The sequence below is a fragment of the Octopus bimaculoides genome, chromosome 3, assembly GCF_046866305.1.
Source record: "Octopus bimaculoides isolate indiv1 chromosome 3, ASM4686630v1, whole genome shotgun sequence".
NCBI lineage: Eukaryota > Metazoa > Mollusca > Cephalopoda > Octopoda > Octopodidae > Octopus > Octopus bimaculoides.
The window spans coordinates 89,716,649-89,734,148 of NC_142930.1; the positions used below are offsets into that span (position 1 = coordinate 89,716,649).

The window sequence follows — 17,500 nt, forward strand, 5'->3', positions numbered from 1 at the left end:
ATATATATATATATATATATAGATATACATATATATATATATATAGATATACATATATATATATATATAGATATACATATATATATATATATAGATGTACATATATATATATATATATAGATATACATATATATATAGATATACATATATATATATAGATATACATATATATATATAGATATACATATATATATATAGATATACATATATATATAGATATACATATATATAGATAGATAGATAGATAGATAGATAGATGTATATATATATTGCCCAGCGGGATAAACATGGAGGACAGACAAAGGGGTTAAGTCGATTACATCGACCCCAGTAGGTATTTATTTAATCGTCCCTGAAAGGATGAAAAGCAAAGTCGACCTCGGTGGAATTTGAACTCAGAATGTAAGGGCAAATGAAATACCGCTAAGCATTTCACCTGGCGTGCTAATGGTTCTGCCAGCTCGCCACGTGTGTGTATATCAAAACTGTCCAACGAATGGGAACGTGAAACTCTGAGTAACAGTTTTTGTGATATTTTTGCTGCTTTTCAATAAAGTATATATATATAAATAAATATATATAAAACAGTTTTTCTAGCCTTAACAATACTGTTTTTCTTTAAAAAAAAAAAAAAAGTACAGTATATCTAGGGAGATATTTTCCTGGGTGTTCTTTAAACATAGCAGGATGTAATTTGAAGGACATCTGGCTACTGGAGGTTTCTTCATTAGCTCCTCTTGTCCTCTAGGTTTGTATGGTTGACATACAGTGTAGTGTGAATTATAGGCAAAACGAATGCGTGTGACATTTTCCTTTAAACACTTTACTTGCATAATTAAATGTCCTTGTGAAATACTTGTCGCATCTTCCTTCTATCCTCCTCTATACATCTTAAAGTTCAGACTATACAAAAAGAAATAATCATTAAAACGTATAATTTAGATCCAGGTCAAACCTCATCGCGTAGTACTATGACTCTAAGAACTCGAAACTTGAATAATTTTTTTTTTCATTATTTAATAAACGACAGAAGGTGGTGCGCTAGCAGAATTGTTAGCATGCCAAACAAAATGCTTAGCATCATTTCGTCCGTGATTACATTTTGAGTTCAAATTCCGCAAAAATCGATAAAATAAGTACTAGTTGAGCACTCATATATAAGTGGCAACACTTAAGTGGCAATATACTACACTTTATCGTGCAGTTACTGTTAATACTTCATTTAGAGAATTAACATTGCTTATATATATATATATATATATATATATATATATATATATATATATATATTACGAAGATGTACTTGCATAGCGACAAAACTTCGTGTTGCACAAAGTTTTGTCAGTGAACAGGTCATAGTTTCAAAGCGAGGAAAATATTTTGATATTCAAATTAAATTTAAATGTTGAAGTGAAACTAACAGTTCTTGTGTGTTCTTAAATGGCTTACAAACATCTTCCATGCTGCAATTGTGTGTGTGGATAGAGAGAGAGAGTCCCCTTCCCCAAAGTCCAGGCTTTGTGCCTATAGTAGAAAGAATTAATAATCGGTAGAAGTTAGAGTTACTCGAGGGCTCAGAAATCCATACATTGGCATTTATTAAATATGTGTGTCCAGAACTAGTTTATTTCAAAGGTGACCATTTTCTAAAAGACGGTAGAGTATGATTTGAAGAAAATTTGTCTGCTTCCTCTGTCTAGCTGGTTAAGCGATCGCGTCAAAACTTATATTTGCCTGCTCGTTAATGTGTTTTTATTTATCTGTTTATTCTATAATCCCGGAACTTCGTTACAGCAGTTTATTGTAGCAGTATTTCATAACTTTAGAATCATAAATCGCACGAATGTATTATGTCTTAATCCTTTAGTTCACGCTAGTTGTATCTATAAATACGTCGTCCACCGAATTATAGCGTTGATTCTGATCTTCTCTTGTTAGTTCTAAGACTAGATTTCCACACCCCAACAACATTCTAGTCAAATTAAACTGTCCAGCTGACTGAAAAATAAATCGTTATTCTTCTCATTATATTCTTGTATTAATGCCGTTGCTGTGAATATAGTTCAGACTAAGATTTAGAGATGCGTGTAAAACGATGACGGTTGTAAGGATGATGATGATGATGATGATGGTGATATATTTATCTAGAACGACTAACATTACCTAAGTACTAGTAAATTTCGGAAGGTTTTCTTCGATCCTACAACTAAGTATTGCTTCAGTTTTGATTTCAATCTATGGCAGTAGCTACTTCATACTCACTTCGTCTAAGTTCGGGTGATTTTCCCCCTCCTTTGTTTTGAAATTCATAAATATAATGGTTTCTGATTTAGACTAATCCAGCAACTTGGTGAGGCGGAGTAGTGGATACCATCGAGCCTAATACTTCATCTGTACATAATTTTATCGACTCCGCGAATATTTTTATGGCAAAACTGACCGTAGCCGGACTTTAACTTAGGTATTTATACGTAGTTGTAGCAAAGCCTACAATTGAAACCTTACAGCTTTAATAACTAGGCTCAGACCACACTTAAATCAGGTGACGTATCCTGATTGCCAAACAACCAGCTAGCAGAAATATCTACCCGTTTTATACATTGTTCTATCAGGTTTCAGAAGTTTCCGCATAAATTATATAAGCAATAATGTTGGTAAACGCATCAGAAATGCACATAAAATGCACAGACGACAAGCCCTTGCTGCAGCTCAACTCTGGGTTAAAGGAATCGTCGACTATGAAGAACAATATTTTCCCATCTCACGCGAAACTTATTAATGTAACTCAGTGGCGTAACTAATAAAACAGCGACTGCACACCACGAGCACATTTTTTTAAATTAGCGCCTTTTCAACAATTTGTTCTAACTCTTTAGTTACTTATATCAGTAGCTGTAAGTTTCGCATAAGATGACATTGTTACTGGAACATGAAATTAATGAACGTAGAATACAATTACATATATTGTAACTAATGAAATATTTTGCGTAATATAAGAGAAATAAGTTAAAAATTGTTTGCTATGCGTCACGCGCCCTTTTTTTCTTTATGTGTTCGCCTCCTCCTTGACTTTAGAACATGGCCTTTGATGTAACTATGAACTACACTTGCTTCTAACATACCACAATATACCGTTGGTAAATCACTGTAATTATATAAATGTTGTGATATACTTAAATGTTATTCAAACAACGTATAAGTTGGTTTTGTTACGGTACAGCACGCAATCTTAACATCATACCAAGACTTATTTAACCAAAATCCGCGTAGTTATAACATAGTAAAACTGCAAAGCATTTTTCTCGACGTTCAGGAAAGAAACAATAAAATGTAACCTTCATGCAGCCAAAATAATGGATAAGTATCTCTCGACCTGCAAGAACTAGCAAACTAATCTCCTTCAAATAATACTTCACTGAGTTAGATATGAAAGCCACATTACACACTGCTTCAGCAATACAGATAACTAAAATTGGACCGATACAGAGATGATTAGTGAAGTAAAGAAAAGCGCCAAAACAAATGTATTGTATAATTTTGATTCAGTAGCAGTGATTCATATCCCACTGGGAGTCAACTTTGGTTGTCTTCCTACTAAATCGTTTTGGCGACCTTTCACATTATGGCCGTAAACTCAAAAGAACAGAAACCAGACAAACAGTACACAATACTAACTAGAGTGTCATTTAATTTTCTGAAAAAAAAAAAAAAAAAAATTCTTCAAATATATATCTCTAGCCAAGTTTTTTTTTTCTTTTTTGGTTTTGTTTTAAACAAAATGTTACAATCGAACAACAAAGCACCACGAGTAGTTAATATTCATTTCAGTCGACACGTCTAACATCATGTTATAACTGCGTATAACAAGAACAATCTGGTGGAGTTACAGCTGTATTGCATCAAACAATAGCAACTTTGTTAAATATGTATTTAGTAGAAATTACCTATTTCATACTTTAAAAGAAATACAAATATTTGAAATATCATCGTTTTTATTAAAATTAAAATGAGGTTCACGTTTGTATTGTGTGCGATAAAGTCAATTGCATGCATGGATGCACGTGGTATCCATCAATGGCCTAACTCAGCACAAACGACTGGTTGTCCTAAATAATAATTTAAACTGGATTAAAAGACTGTTCACTGGGAGCTTACTTACAAAATCTAGCCTGTTTGCCGCCGTATGTTCTGTCAAACAAAAGTAATGTAAAAAGATTTTTGCTTACCAAACACGAAGTGAAGGCCATGGAGTCAGAATTGAGTTAGCTAACCAAATCTTCGGTTGACGGGATTTTTCTAAACATATATTGCGAATGTGATTTGTCAAATGCATGGACGTCATAAATTTCAACTTCTGCTCCACAATAGTGTTGTGATTGCTCAACAGAAATCAATATTATGAATGTCTCAAGTAATTTAGATTAACTCGCTGGTGAGGTGGGAGTAAATGCTCAAAATCCTTTATAGCCATAATGATTTATTTTTGACTAAAAATAAAGATGTCGTTTCTAGGACAATAACGACAAAAATAAAATGAAATCGTTTCATCTGTGGGTCGAAAGATCGAAATTATTGTAGGGGAGGAGTAACTAATGAAGTCAGGTTACTCTCAAAAGTATTTTCTAAGTGAAGTGAATGAAAACCTTCAATTGTCTCGAAGTTTAAGTTAAGCCCGAACACTTAAACTTCGAGCCAACTGGATGTCAGGTAAATGCCTTTTGTTGGTAAAAAAATATATAACTTTTTCTTTGTCAAATAAACGCCAAGATTTTTTTTATATATCACAAACGTCTGTTCATATTAAATCAGTGATAGCTGATTTAGGCACAAGGCCAACAATTTTTAGTGGGAGGGGAGTAGCCGATACTATCGACCTCAGTACTTTACTGGTAATTTATTCACCCACTGAAGGACGAAAGTCAAAGTTAACCTCGGTGGCATTACAAAAATTTAATGATTTAGGATGGAGGAATAGGTTTTTGTCTTTGATCCATAATCAATGAGATGGATACAAGAGGTTGATCTTATTGAAGAACTACAAGTCGATGCCTGCTGAAAGGGAATCTAAATGGTTGATGCTCTGAGAAGAAAGGACTAATGTAGTGGATAATGTAAAGTGGACACAGGATGGAGACGAGAATAGAAGAAACCCGGTTGAATGTCGCACGAGATGAGCCTGTTCATAACTTGCAGCTACTGTCTACGAACAGTGACCAAAATACATGAAAAGAGTGAGGAGACAACATGTCTAAGGAAAAAGCGGTTGGAATGTGTTAAAAACTTCTAACGAATAAGTCGGACACATCTCCTATGATCACTGTTATGTCCACAAAGATGGTCATCTAAGATTCATTTGTGCTACATTCTTCAAAATAACATCTTCAATCTATACATTCAGAGGTCTATCTTTAATTGCTCTTAAGCGTCATAAGATTGTACGATAAAAGCAATACTTTTTTCAATGCCATGAAGCAGCCTCTCTACATACAACGAGTTCAGTCAGAAACAGAATAGTAAATATTAAACCGCAAGAGTTTAAGTCAAACGAAGAAGGCGTAAATGGTGCGACGCTCATACACTTTGAAGAAAATGGTTGACTGAAAACTGAGACTGTCCTCCAGAAGTCATCTTCACAATCACTGCAACCAATAAAGGTTCTAAATTTAACTGGAGTAAAATAAATCTCAATTCTTTGATAAGTTTAAATGTAAGAGCTGCATACTAGAGCTCCAAAGCAACTCTGATGCATCCATTGTCAGTTCCAAGCACTTTCTGTGCCTTTACTCTGCTGGGGAGTTATACAGATAGCCAGGCAACTAGCACTAGGGTTGTTTTTCCCTGCTTCCATTTTTTTTTTTTTTTTTTTGGCGCAACAGCGACAACAGTCGGTCGACCTTTCTTTAATTTGCTACTAAATTAATGACGTGAAGCATAGCGTTTCCTTGTTTCTGGCTACAACAGAAAATCAAAGCATATTTGTAACTCTACTTGCCGGAATCTTATTTTGCAAAACAAAAAAGTTCCCATGCTATTTCTCAAGGTCATTGTTCGTAAATAGAGTAAATAGGTTCCAACTAGTAATTGAAATCGCGCAGTATTCTGATTTACGGTTCATTCTACATGAACCTGAGAAATGTTACTTTTATCTCTGCCACCTCGCATCAAGTCCCAAAAAGATGAAAGATAAAAATTTACCTTGGGGAAGATTTGAACCCAGAGTATTGATCTAGTTTAGCTCTCTTCTGACAGTCATCTCCATGCGTTGCTTAACGTTGCTACTTAGCCTCAAGTCAACCCTGATTGAGTAGAATTATCAGAACACAGTCATCACCAACCCAACATTTTTTTTAGGCTAGTGTATGTATATACACACATTTATCCAATATTTTTTTCCCTTTTTTAAGACGTTGGGAGGGGCGTTTTGAAGGAGATATCGACGCTGTTTATAACAAGCTAAGCGATCACATACATCAACGGTGAGAAACCAGTTGCATTAAAATTGAAAACCGCTTGCTAACGAATTCTTCAAAAACCCACCAAAACCGTTGCTTTTCTCAGCAAATATGTACCGCACAGGTTTTCCGCACTAACAATTCATTCGCAGTGCTAAAAAGCTTTTCTTAACCATGACAAAGACTCTCCTCATTTATAGCTATAGGCGCAACTTCTTCCCCGAAAAACTAGAATTCACGGTTAAATGTTAGCCATTTTCTCCCAAATTCCACATCCTTTCTTTACACATTCATCTATTCCAAAACCAAACCTACCCAATACCCAAATGCACTGTACCATACATTAATAAAACATGAAACCAATTTTATTTCCCTTGTACACAAACATTTTGGCATATGAAAAGAAAGTAGTAAATTCTAAAATGAAAAAAAAAAAACAGACAGGAAAACAAAACTCTTCTGTATTTCTAAAGAATGTAGAAAACCATGCAAACAGTCGTGTTTGCTTGTTTATCTTATTTGTTAGAACATTCTACAATAATTTGCTTCCGTTTCAGACAACCGTTTAACAATAGCTTGTAAGAAATTATTTTCCGTCAACCTTTTTGATTCACGATTATAGTTGCTATGAAGGCGGTGGGGGTTGCAAAAATGGTAATGTCGGAATGTATACTTTTGAGCACTTATTTTTGTCATTTGGTTTTAGTTTTAAATCGTACCAGTGGCGATATTGCTTTTTCTTTTTGCGGGGTCTATAAGATATGTATCAATAATATAACCATATGCAAACATACTGATATTTAAAAAAAAAATCCTTATAGTTGTTGTTTAGAGTGGTGCTCATGAAATCGTTAAGTACTGCACAGTAAGTTCCCAGTAAACCGATGTTCATGACTCAATTTCGAATCTTGTTGAAGCCTAAATAGGGTTCACTTCCTCTATTGCTAATTTCTTTCTCATCAAGTTATGGTTAAATGCTTAAATTTTTCGCTTTTGTATTTGTTTTGCACAATTCTTGCTATGAAAAGCGTATTGAACACAGCTGTTAGATCATAGGAGTGTTATTTTGTCAATAAAAACAAACGCACTAGCTCACATTTTTTTCTTCACTTTTTATTAATCAACTAATTAGAGCAACGGGCTGGCAGAATCGTTAGCGGCATTTCTTCGAGCTTTATGTTTTGGGTTCAAATGTCGTCGAAGTCGACTTTGTCTTTTGTCTTTTCGAGGTTGATAAAATAAATCCAAGTTGAGTATTAGGATCGATATAGCTCAAATGTGCCTATAGTAGAATGGATTATTGGTTAGCTACATAGGGCGGTGAGCTGGCAAGAATCGATAACGCGTTGGACAAAATTCTTAACAGTATTTCTTCTGACATTCTATGTTCCTAAAACAAATTCTGCCAAACTCAACTCTGCTTACATCCTTTCGGAGTCGATAAAATAAGTACCAGTTGAGCACTGGGGTCGATGTAATCGACCTACTTCTACCCCTAAAATTAGTGGCCTTTGGCCAAAATTTGAAGGCATAATTAGTCAACTAATTAACCAAGTAATTAATCGATTGCTTGATTAATCGTCCAGTTAATCAATGAATTGGTTTGCCAGAACCCTTTCGTTGTCATCTAAGAACTTCATCAACATTGCTCCAGACTCAAGAAATGAGTAGGTTAATATGCAGCGTATGATCGTAGAAAAGTGAAAATAAACTGCAAAAGAAAACGAAAGTGATGACAATAACATCCCAAAATTTCATAAGAACACCAAGGGCTGCCTCATTATGCCAGGCCCACAGGTACCTACATGAATCGTACCTTCTAGTGATATGTTAAGCATTCCAGAAGTAGCAGTTGAGGTACACCAGCCCAGTAACGAACACCACAGCGAAGTGTGATTATTTTTGTCTTATATAAGATTTTCAAGTTATATTAAATATATGTACGCTCTATACATTAGTTATATTACAATCATTGTTTACATGAAATAATGGGATTCACTGTCGTCGCTTCCAGTTTCTATTGCGTCGCAATCTATTTTCATTGTTTTCAATTAGGACAATCAAGGCAGCGAATTGGCTAAATCGCGAGCACATCGGACAAAGTGCTTAACGATATTTCGTTCGTCTTTACGTTCTGGGTCAAACTTTACAGAGGTCGACTCTGCCTTTCATTCTTTCGGAGTCGAAATAAGTACCAGTCAAGTATCAGTAAGCTTGCCGTAAACTCCAGGCAGTATGTTTCTCCTAGTATAACTATTGCTGTTATTATTTGTAAAAGTCCAACACAGTTAAATTGTATGTATAATAATAAAAGCTTTCGTTAATTGTTAGCGGACGTTGTCAGTTATCTCTCCACGCAGCCTAAGAAACGGCATTTTCGTTCAACTCCACTAGTCATCACCCCAGACCAGCCAACAAGAACCCACTCGGGACAGGATAAAAAAAATATGTTTAGTGTATCTGTTATTAATTTTCTTTGCTTGTTTTTTTCTTTGATATGCGACTTCCCCTCCCCTCAAAAAACTGCTAATCCTGAGCCAAAAATTAGAAACCATTATTTTTAGGACAGTTTGCTTCCACCTTTTTGCATGGTAATCAGTAAGTATTGGTAAATTTTCGGCAAGCTTCGGCCAAGACACAGTTTCAGTGCACATTTCACTTAAGCTGGTAATCTGCTCCAGCAAGACAAGAATGATCGTTTCATTCTCCCATTCATTTTCGACAAATTCGAATTCTTGCATCTTTGTAAAAAAATAATTACTTAATACTATTTAATACATCCATTAAGTTTGTTTTAACCAAACGAACGTGAAATGAAGAACTTCATAGACTTTTGTAAACAAAATAGATTACAAGCAACAGGAAACGAGTCTTTCTTTCTTTTTGCTTTTTGGAAAACAAAAAAAAGTTTGCAGTTAATTAATTAGAACCTGTTCAAGTAGTTATACACATATAGAACTACTAAATTGTTATACTATCGTTGGTTTGTCTTTAACATGTGAACAGTTGACCGAATACTCGTCGCGCGGCATTCTTTGCTTGAGTGTCAACAATAAAAGAAAAACAAATGTCGAAAAGAAAAATATCTAACGTTTGGTGTCGATTTGGTGAATAAGGAAATTAATGGTAAAAGCATAAAGAAATAGCCAATAACATCACCAAACTAATTTACGTCTAAAGCAAAAGGAAGTGCGTGAAAGAGGGAAAACAGATATATGAAATTGGAAATGATTGAACTTGCATGAGCATAAAACATTAGTGTACGGTGACGCGGCCCCAGCAAAAGTATAACAACTAGACTGAAATGAATGCAAGAAAGAAATACAACGATTAACTAACACGTTGCGGCTTGTAGCAGTGATTCGAAACCAAATCACTAGGTGACTGGTCATCCATCACGAACAAACCACAATATAAGTAGTCATTCAGCGTCAAGCCATCGCATGATTCAATCTTCTCTTTGTACTCTATATAAAGCTGCTTTTGGCGCCTAAACTCTTCGCAGAGCGTTGAGACTAACCGACTCATTCACACGTCTCGTTTCTTGCCATGTAGAATTTCAAGACAGTTGCGCGTTGTCTCCATTCTCGACACAGCCAGACGGTTAAGACAAACAACAAATAGTCGACGGGAATCTCCGTTACCACGAATATAGCACAATTGTTTCCAGTTATATGATGGGCCAGTCACAAATTGTAGTATCAGTAAGCTTGCTGTAAACTTCAAGCAGTATGTTTCTCCTAGTATAACTATTGCTGTTATTATTTGTAAAAGTCCAACACAGTTAAATTGTATGTATAATAATAGAATCTTCCGTTAATTGTTAGCGGACGTTGTCAGTTATCTTTCCACACAGCCCAAGAAACGGCATTTTCGTTCAGCTCGACCAGTCATCACCCCAGACCAGCCAACAAGAACCCACTCGGGACAGGATAAAGAAATATGTTTAGTGTATCTGTTATTAATTTTCTTTGCTTGTTTTTTTTTCTTTTTGCGCATTATAGTCCTTGTAAACTCTTGGCAAATCAGCTTCAATTTCCGGTAAAATTATTTCCTTTCGCCAATGCCTTGTGGCGACAAATTTGTCAGATATATGAAAGCTCGACCATGCTGTCTTATGCAATAGATTAAATGATAATGGTGGTAATCCAATGACTCCTCTAAGGTTGCAGTACAATTTCATTCATTTTGTAAGCCCCAGTTCAGCACTCATTCAGCAGTCGTTGCAGCCATGACCGTTTCGTCTCTTGTTTTCAGACTACGTACCTACGACAAGTGCATCAAATGCGCTCTTTCCGTTTTTAATTAAATAGGGTATGATTTAAGGGAAAATTTGGTTGCTATTTCTAACAGCTTGAGCATGCCGTGTAAAGGCTGCTCCTGGTCTGTCGTATAAGCAACGTGCAAAATTGGTAGATTTACCACATGTTAATGAGAGATAGAAATCTTAGCTTTTAATCCTTCAATTGAAAGTAACTTAAAGCTTAACTATTCTTTATTGATAATGCTTCTCCGCCCACTACCACTATTGATTCCACCTCTGGTTCTTCAAACAAACTTATATATGACTAATATCTATTCTTGTAACGAGTTTATATATGACTAATTTCCATTCTTCTACTGGTTTGAAAAGCAAGATTTGGCGAATCTTAGTGTCACCTTTTAAAAAGATAAATATTTAACGTCTTTCTCTATAATTTATTTTGTTAAGATGCAACTCCGGAAAAAAAACTTCATCCACAGTACTAACAATAATAAGCGAGCCACAAGAATAACGGAGTGTATGTGTGTGTGTTCTCAACGGCTCTTTTCGTCAAAGATAAAAAATTGTGGGAAGCAAAATGGTTTTGTGACTTCGGACAGATCCAAGACAAATGTATTAAAGAGAAAAGGGGAGACTTTGTGTACTGTTTTAATGTTCATTTGTATCAAAGAGTTCCCCTACTCGCAGGTGTGAAGAATTTGATCATGCAGATGGATTGTAACTCTGCGCCGATGTTAGTGAGTGGAGGTCAAGCAGAGCTGCGTGTTTGTTTTATTTCATTTTTCAGCGATGGTCAAGGAAGTATTCCATAGCAGATACTTTTTAAGGAGTCGCATCTCAAAGCTAAGACTATACGTATATCAGCGAGAGAAATGCAGTTTTTTTTTTTTTTTTTTTTGATGATCGTGCTGTGTTTTCAACAAAAGTAAGGACAAGAAAAACTTAGTGGGTGGCTGTTGATGGTGTAGCTACAAAGTTTGGCTGGAAAATTAACATCCAGAAGCTCAAGTTCTTTTATCAACTAAGCCTGCACAGGAACTATAATGACAGTCTAAATTTATTGTTATTGAAGAGTAGGAGCCATTTTATATACCTGAGCTATGCGATCAATAACGATGGTAGGTTCAGTTGCAGAATAGATAACAGGATAATCAAGGCCTGGTCGGCATTCGGGAAGTCGAAAGAGCGACTGCGTAACAAGAACCTCTTGCTTGTCCATATGAGGTTCAAAGTTTATAGAGTAACAGTATTAATCCTTCTGTTGTTTCGATCGTAGGTATAGATGTGATACTGAAAACAGTCAAATAATAATGACAATAACTACATGCATACACGATGAGACACTTGTGACAAATCATAAACGTCACTTAGACGAAGACATCAACACTCTTAAACTAGAAACATCCAAGCTTCCCAGCACAAAATCTTCTCTGATTTATAAACGTACAAAGAATGGCGGAAACTCAATTGTCACGATAGAATAATCTACTTAAAGTTTATCTAGCAGTAAGAGAAATCGGAGGAGATTCCAATTGAGCAACAAAGATGCTACTAAACGTAATATTAAAAGACTAGATATTGATACACCGCAGTCGGACGACAACATTTGAGGACAGAAACCAATCAAGGAGATCGGTTCTCTTCTGATACTAAGATTCGCGAAATATCGTATGGACAGTCCATCATTGACTATCGACTACCGATGTCATGATGATGATGACGACGATGGTGACTACAACCACAACGATAAGGATGATAGTAACCTCACTTAATTTCTCAAAGAATAACTGGGGGTGGGGAGATCTGCCGAAGAGATGATTTCTCGAACGAGAATGGGATCATCAGCATGTAAATAAGAGGTATCATAGAATAAATATAATGAAAGTGACATATCTTAGCGGCCCTGGAAAAGAACCCAACAGATGTGTGAGAGTCACAATAAAACTAAAAAGAAAAAATTAAAAGAACCAGCGAAGTTGCCGACACTTGTTCGATCAACTTTATAAAAGAATAGGAACCAAAACTGCCTTACATCATCGGTTTTTTAAGTTCATATTCAATATGGTCAGAAGTTCACAATGCCTGAATGAAGACACGCGATAGGAATGTCTTCGCCCATAGGTCAGTTAGATCACGGACTTCATTGGACTAAACAATAACAACTAGAATTTTAAAAAAGAAGCATTTTTTTTCCAGGCTAAATTTATAATAGAAATTAATAACAATTTTTATATATTTATATATAGGCGCAGGAGTTACCAACCACACGGTTCCAGGTTCAGTCCCACTGCGTGGCACCTTGGGAAAGTATCTTCCTCTATAGCCTCGAGCCGACCAAAGCCTTGTGAGTGGATTTGGTAGACGGAAACTGAAAGAAGTCCGTCGTATATATATATATATACTCATTTACTATTTGTTTTTACATGATTGAAGGCAGCGTCTTCCAACTGTAAGTAGTTTTCGTAAACTTATATCCTCCGACGCTACTCTATCTCTTTCTTTTTTCCCCCTCTCGTTCTTCCTCTTTACTACTACGTATCTCGCTTTACCCCTCTCGTTCATCTTCTGTTACTACTACGTATCTCTTTTTTCCATCTCGTTTTTCCTCTCGTTGCTCACCTATTCTTCTACTTCCTCCCTTTGTTTCTCCCTCTACCACTCTCTCTCTTCCTTTTACACCGGCATGGTCACATGCTTCCGGTCAATAATCCTTTCCTTCCTTGGCTTTCGCCGAGCTACGCACGCACCACTTTGTCCCTTTCAAGTTCGTGCTTCACAGCGTTCATACACACATAATTTTTCTCGTCTGGCCGTAAAGCCTTTTCTGTTTGTTTTTCTGTCTTGTTTTTTGTCCTCCACGACATTCCTCCATGGCAAGATTAAATTTGCGTATACAAATTTAATCTGCGATCCATGGGACGAGCCGTTTTAACGATGCGTCCTGCCCGAAGCTCGTCGAAACGCCGGTGTTAAAACGTGGGTAGCTGATGAAGTAGAATGTTCTCTATGTGGCTCGTGTGTTTTCTCGTCTACGTTTGTTTGAAATGTCCTGTACCCAGATATGCACCTATACATACAGGTGGATGTCGGTATGCACATACCTGTACGTATATATGCATATACTCATTTACTATTTGTTTATATATATATATATATATATATATATATACATGTTTGTGCGTCTGTGTTTGTCCCCCCTCCCCCAACATCGCTTGACAACTGATGCTGGTGTGTTTACGTCGGCAAGAGAGTACGATAGAATAAGTACAAAGAGTAAGTCCTGGGGTCGATTTGTTCGATTAAAGGCGGTGCTCCAGCATGGCCGCAGTCAAATGACTGAAACAAATAAAAGAATTTATTACGTAGCGGACTGGGTCTAACAATATTAGTTGTCAAGAGACCAAGGGGGCCCATCCGCAACTACAATGCCATCATTTAATTTTTTTTTTTTAATTAAATGTATTCTTTTCAACTGTTTACAAACACAGCTAGGCTGAAATAATTAATGAATTCGTCCAGGAGTGAATAAAAAATTCTCAAACTTGAGGGGATGGGCCCTCATATATGGATTCTAATAGCGCAGGGGCCCACTTGCCATCGGGCAAGCTGGCAACCTGACCAGTCTGTCACTGTTTGTTAGATTATGCCACTCTTTACTCTTTTACTCTCTTTTACTTGTTTCAGTCATTTGACTGTGGCCATGCTGGAGCACCGCCTTTAGTCGAAGAAATCGACCCCAGGGCTTATTCTATCGGTCTATTTTGCCGAACCGCTAAGTTACGGGGACGTAAACACACCAGCATCGGTTGTCAAGTGATGTTGGGGGACAAGCACATACACAAACTTACACACACACATACATATATATACATACATATATATATATATACGACGGGCTTCTTTCAGTTTCCGTCTACCAAATCCACTCACAAGACACTTGCCCAAGGTACCACGCAGTAGGACTGAACCCAGAACCATGTGGTTGGTAAGCAAGCTACTTACCACACAGCCACTCCTGCATTGTTTACAAATAATAAGAAATAACGAGAATCGAACTCGCGCAGTCAAGTTTTGATAAATACGAGATTGTGCATTGAATAAAAGTCTCCTTTCATCTCTCTCTATCTATGTCTCTCTCTCTCTCTCTCTCTCTCTCTCCACACATCTGCTTTTCAAATTGGTTGCATAGGAATGTTGTTATGATGCTGAAGCTATCGCCTTCCATTTACACTTACTATCCGTCAGTGATGATACAACAATCAGCTGAAAGACTTAGGGACTGGGCTATTTCCAATCGATCCGCCAAAGCGAATAGTCTTGTTTATGGTATATTGCACAACTTAAATGCTCCATCCCAGTCCGGTTGAAATGACGACTTAATACCGTCGAATATACATATATATAAAATTATATTTATATATATACGTCACACATTCATGCATAAACGACAGGGTAGTGTGCGCGAAAGATACAAAACTATATATATATACACACACATACACATTGTTTGATATAATGATTATAATACGGGTTGAACATTTTAAAGTTCGTTTAATTTGTAATTATTCCTCGAGTTATATAGATAATTTCTTCAGTGGTGCTAGAAGCAAGACAATTGCCAATTTATTTGAAAGAGATTGGTATTGTGTTGTATTGTGAAAACCCACTACGATTATAATCAGTATTGGTTATTAATTGACACAGACAGACACACACTTAAAATAAATCTATCTATCTATCTATCTATCCAAACACAGACATATTCATACATGTGTATATGTGTGTGCATATGAATAATCTATTATGTTTCATATGAATGAACCTCTTTCTTTCTCTCTCTCTCTCTCACGCTTTATCCGAACATACTAAATATCTATTCACATATGTATACCTATATGCGCAACAATAAAGAATATACAAGAACTATCATATATTTCGCTTGTATGAATCATTAATGCCTGTAAAGCCTATATACATGTGTATGAGCGCACGCGCATGTCTCTATCTATCTATATATATCCACACATACATATTAGAGACAGACAGACAGAGATGTATGTACGTATGTATTCTTTTACTGGACTGCGGTCCTACGGGGGACACTATTTCCAAGACTCACAATCAATTATATCGACCGCAGTACTCATTTCAGTCTAATATTTATTTTATCGATCTCTATTTGTTAAACAGCCAGACTATGGGACATCAAGACACGACACAACGTCAGCGACACGAATACAGACATACAAAGACACATAACAAGTAATGACGGGTTTCGTACAGTTTCCGTCTACCAATTTGCATACGCAAAAACATTGGTCATCCCGAAGTAACAGCAGATAGAAGAGGTTTGTGCTTGTCCAAGGTGGCACGCAGAGCAACCGAACTCGGAACCACGTGTTTCAGAGTTTCCGAGTTCGATATCAGTGCGTAGAGCTTTGGGATAGCGTTGTCCAAACCTCGATTTAATCAGTAACTTATATTTTCAGATGGATGAGTATATATATATATATATATATATATATATATATATATATATACACACACAACCATCAGTACGGCAAATACACAATATATTATATATGTCAACTATGAGAATCGCTGTACCAAACAACCGAATATTTCCGAAGGTGCCCCTGTACATGGTTGCTCGATCGACTGAACACAGTAGCCAAAACTCATTCAAATAACACCCTACTTACTATAAAGAAACGACACATTAAATAATACATTTTCACATATCAATAGCAAAAAAAAAAAATAATAATAAAACATGTAATGATCACAGCTGGAATGCTTTTGATCACAGAGCTGATCCGTAGAGTGTCGTTGACGTCGGAAGGTGGGGCGATAAAGAAAGCAACAACTAAGAGGAAACGACAAACCGGCGAAGACTAAACGTCAAGTTATCTTCAAGCCAAACAGACTTTCCTTCACTCTTATATTCCGATTTCAGTCTGGGCTAATTAAATTTAATTTTACATTTTGTTCAGAAATTACAACAAGAAGAAAAGAATCCTGTTTCGCTTTTCACAACACATTGTTTTTCGTCAAGAATTTTCATACTTTCAAGCAAGAAAAGTATCTATCTCTATATATATATATACATACATATATATATACATACATACATACATACATACGTACATACTTACTATACATAAACAGATCTATGAAGAATCCTATTTATAGGCGTTACGAAAACAATCAAAATCAAAATAAACAAATTATATATACATACATGTATAAATATACAAATGTGCTCCTAACGTGACGAGGAAGGGCCTATATAGTGGTTGAAATTAGAAAGACCAGACAAATGTACCCCATATCTAACCCTACTTGTCGTCTTAACTAAAGAAAGGACAGGATGACAGCTTTTGATCATACATAGGTTTGCTCGATAAAGGTTTGTTTGAGAGTAAAAAGAAACATATATTGTTTATATATATATATATATATATACAGGATATAATGATAGCATACACGTTTGTTTGTTTGCTTGTGTGTGTGTGTGCATATATATATATATATATATATATATATAACTTGGATACACATATATAGACAGTGACATATACACATACACATATACATACACACATTCAGCTATATATGTACACACACACACACATATATATATATACAGACATACATACACACGCACATATACACATAAGACCTTAAGCAAGTATGTGACGATTGCCAAAAGTAAATGTTTTTTTTTTAAATTTTATAATACATAGAAACAAGAGTTAACAACAACCTGCGGCGTGAGAATAGG

At 35.9% G+C, this 17,500-nt stretch overlaps 1 protein-coding gene across 4 annotated transcripts in view; it reads right to left on the bottom strand.

Moving 5' to 3' along the window:
- Nucleotides 1–17,500, bottom strand: part of LOC149136630 (uncharacterized) — a 469,724-nt gene that overhangs the window by 450,140 nt on the left and 2,084 nt on the right. For 2 of the 4 annotated variants that reach the window (XM_089349367.1, XM_089349368.1), the window contains exon 1: nt 4,227–13,891. The exons of the other annotated variants lie outside the window; for them this stretch is intronic. In XM_089349367.1, coding sequence (XP_089205493.1) covers nt 4,227–4,247 — 21 coding nt within the window. In that variant the 5' untranslated portion in view covers nt 4,248–13,891. Of the gene's footprint in view, nt 1–4,226; nt 13,892–17,500 lie in introns of those variants that run through there. 4 annotated transcript variants of the gene reach the window in all.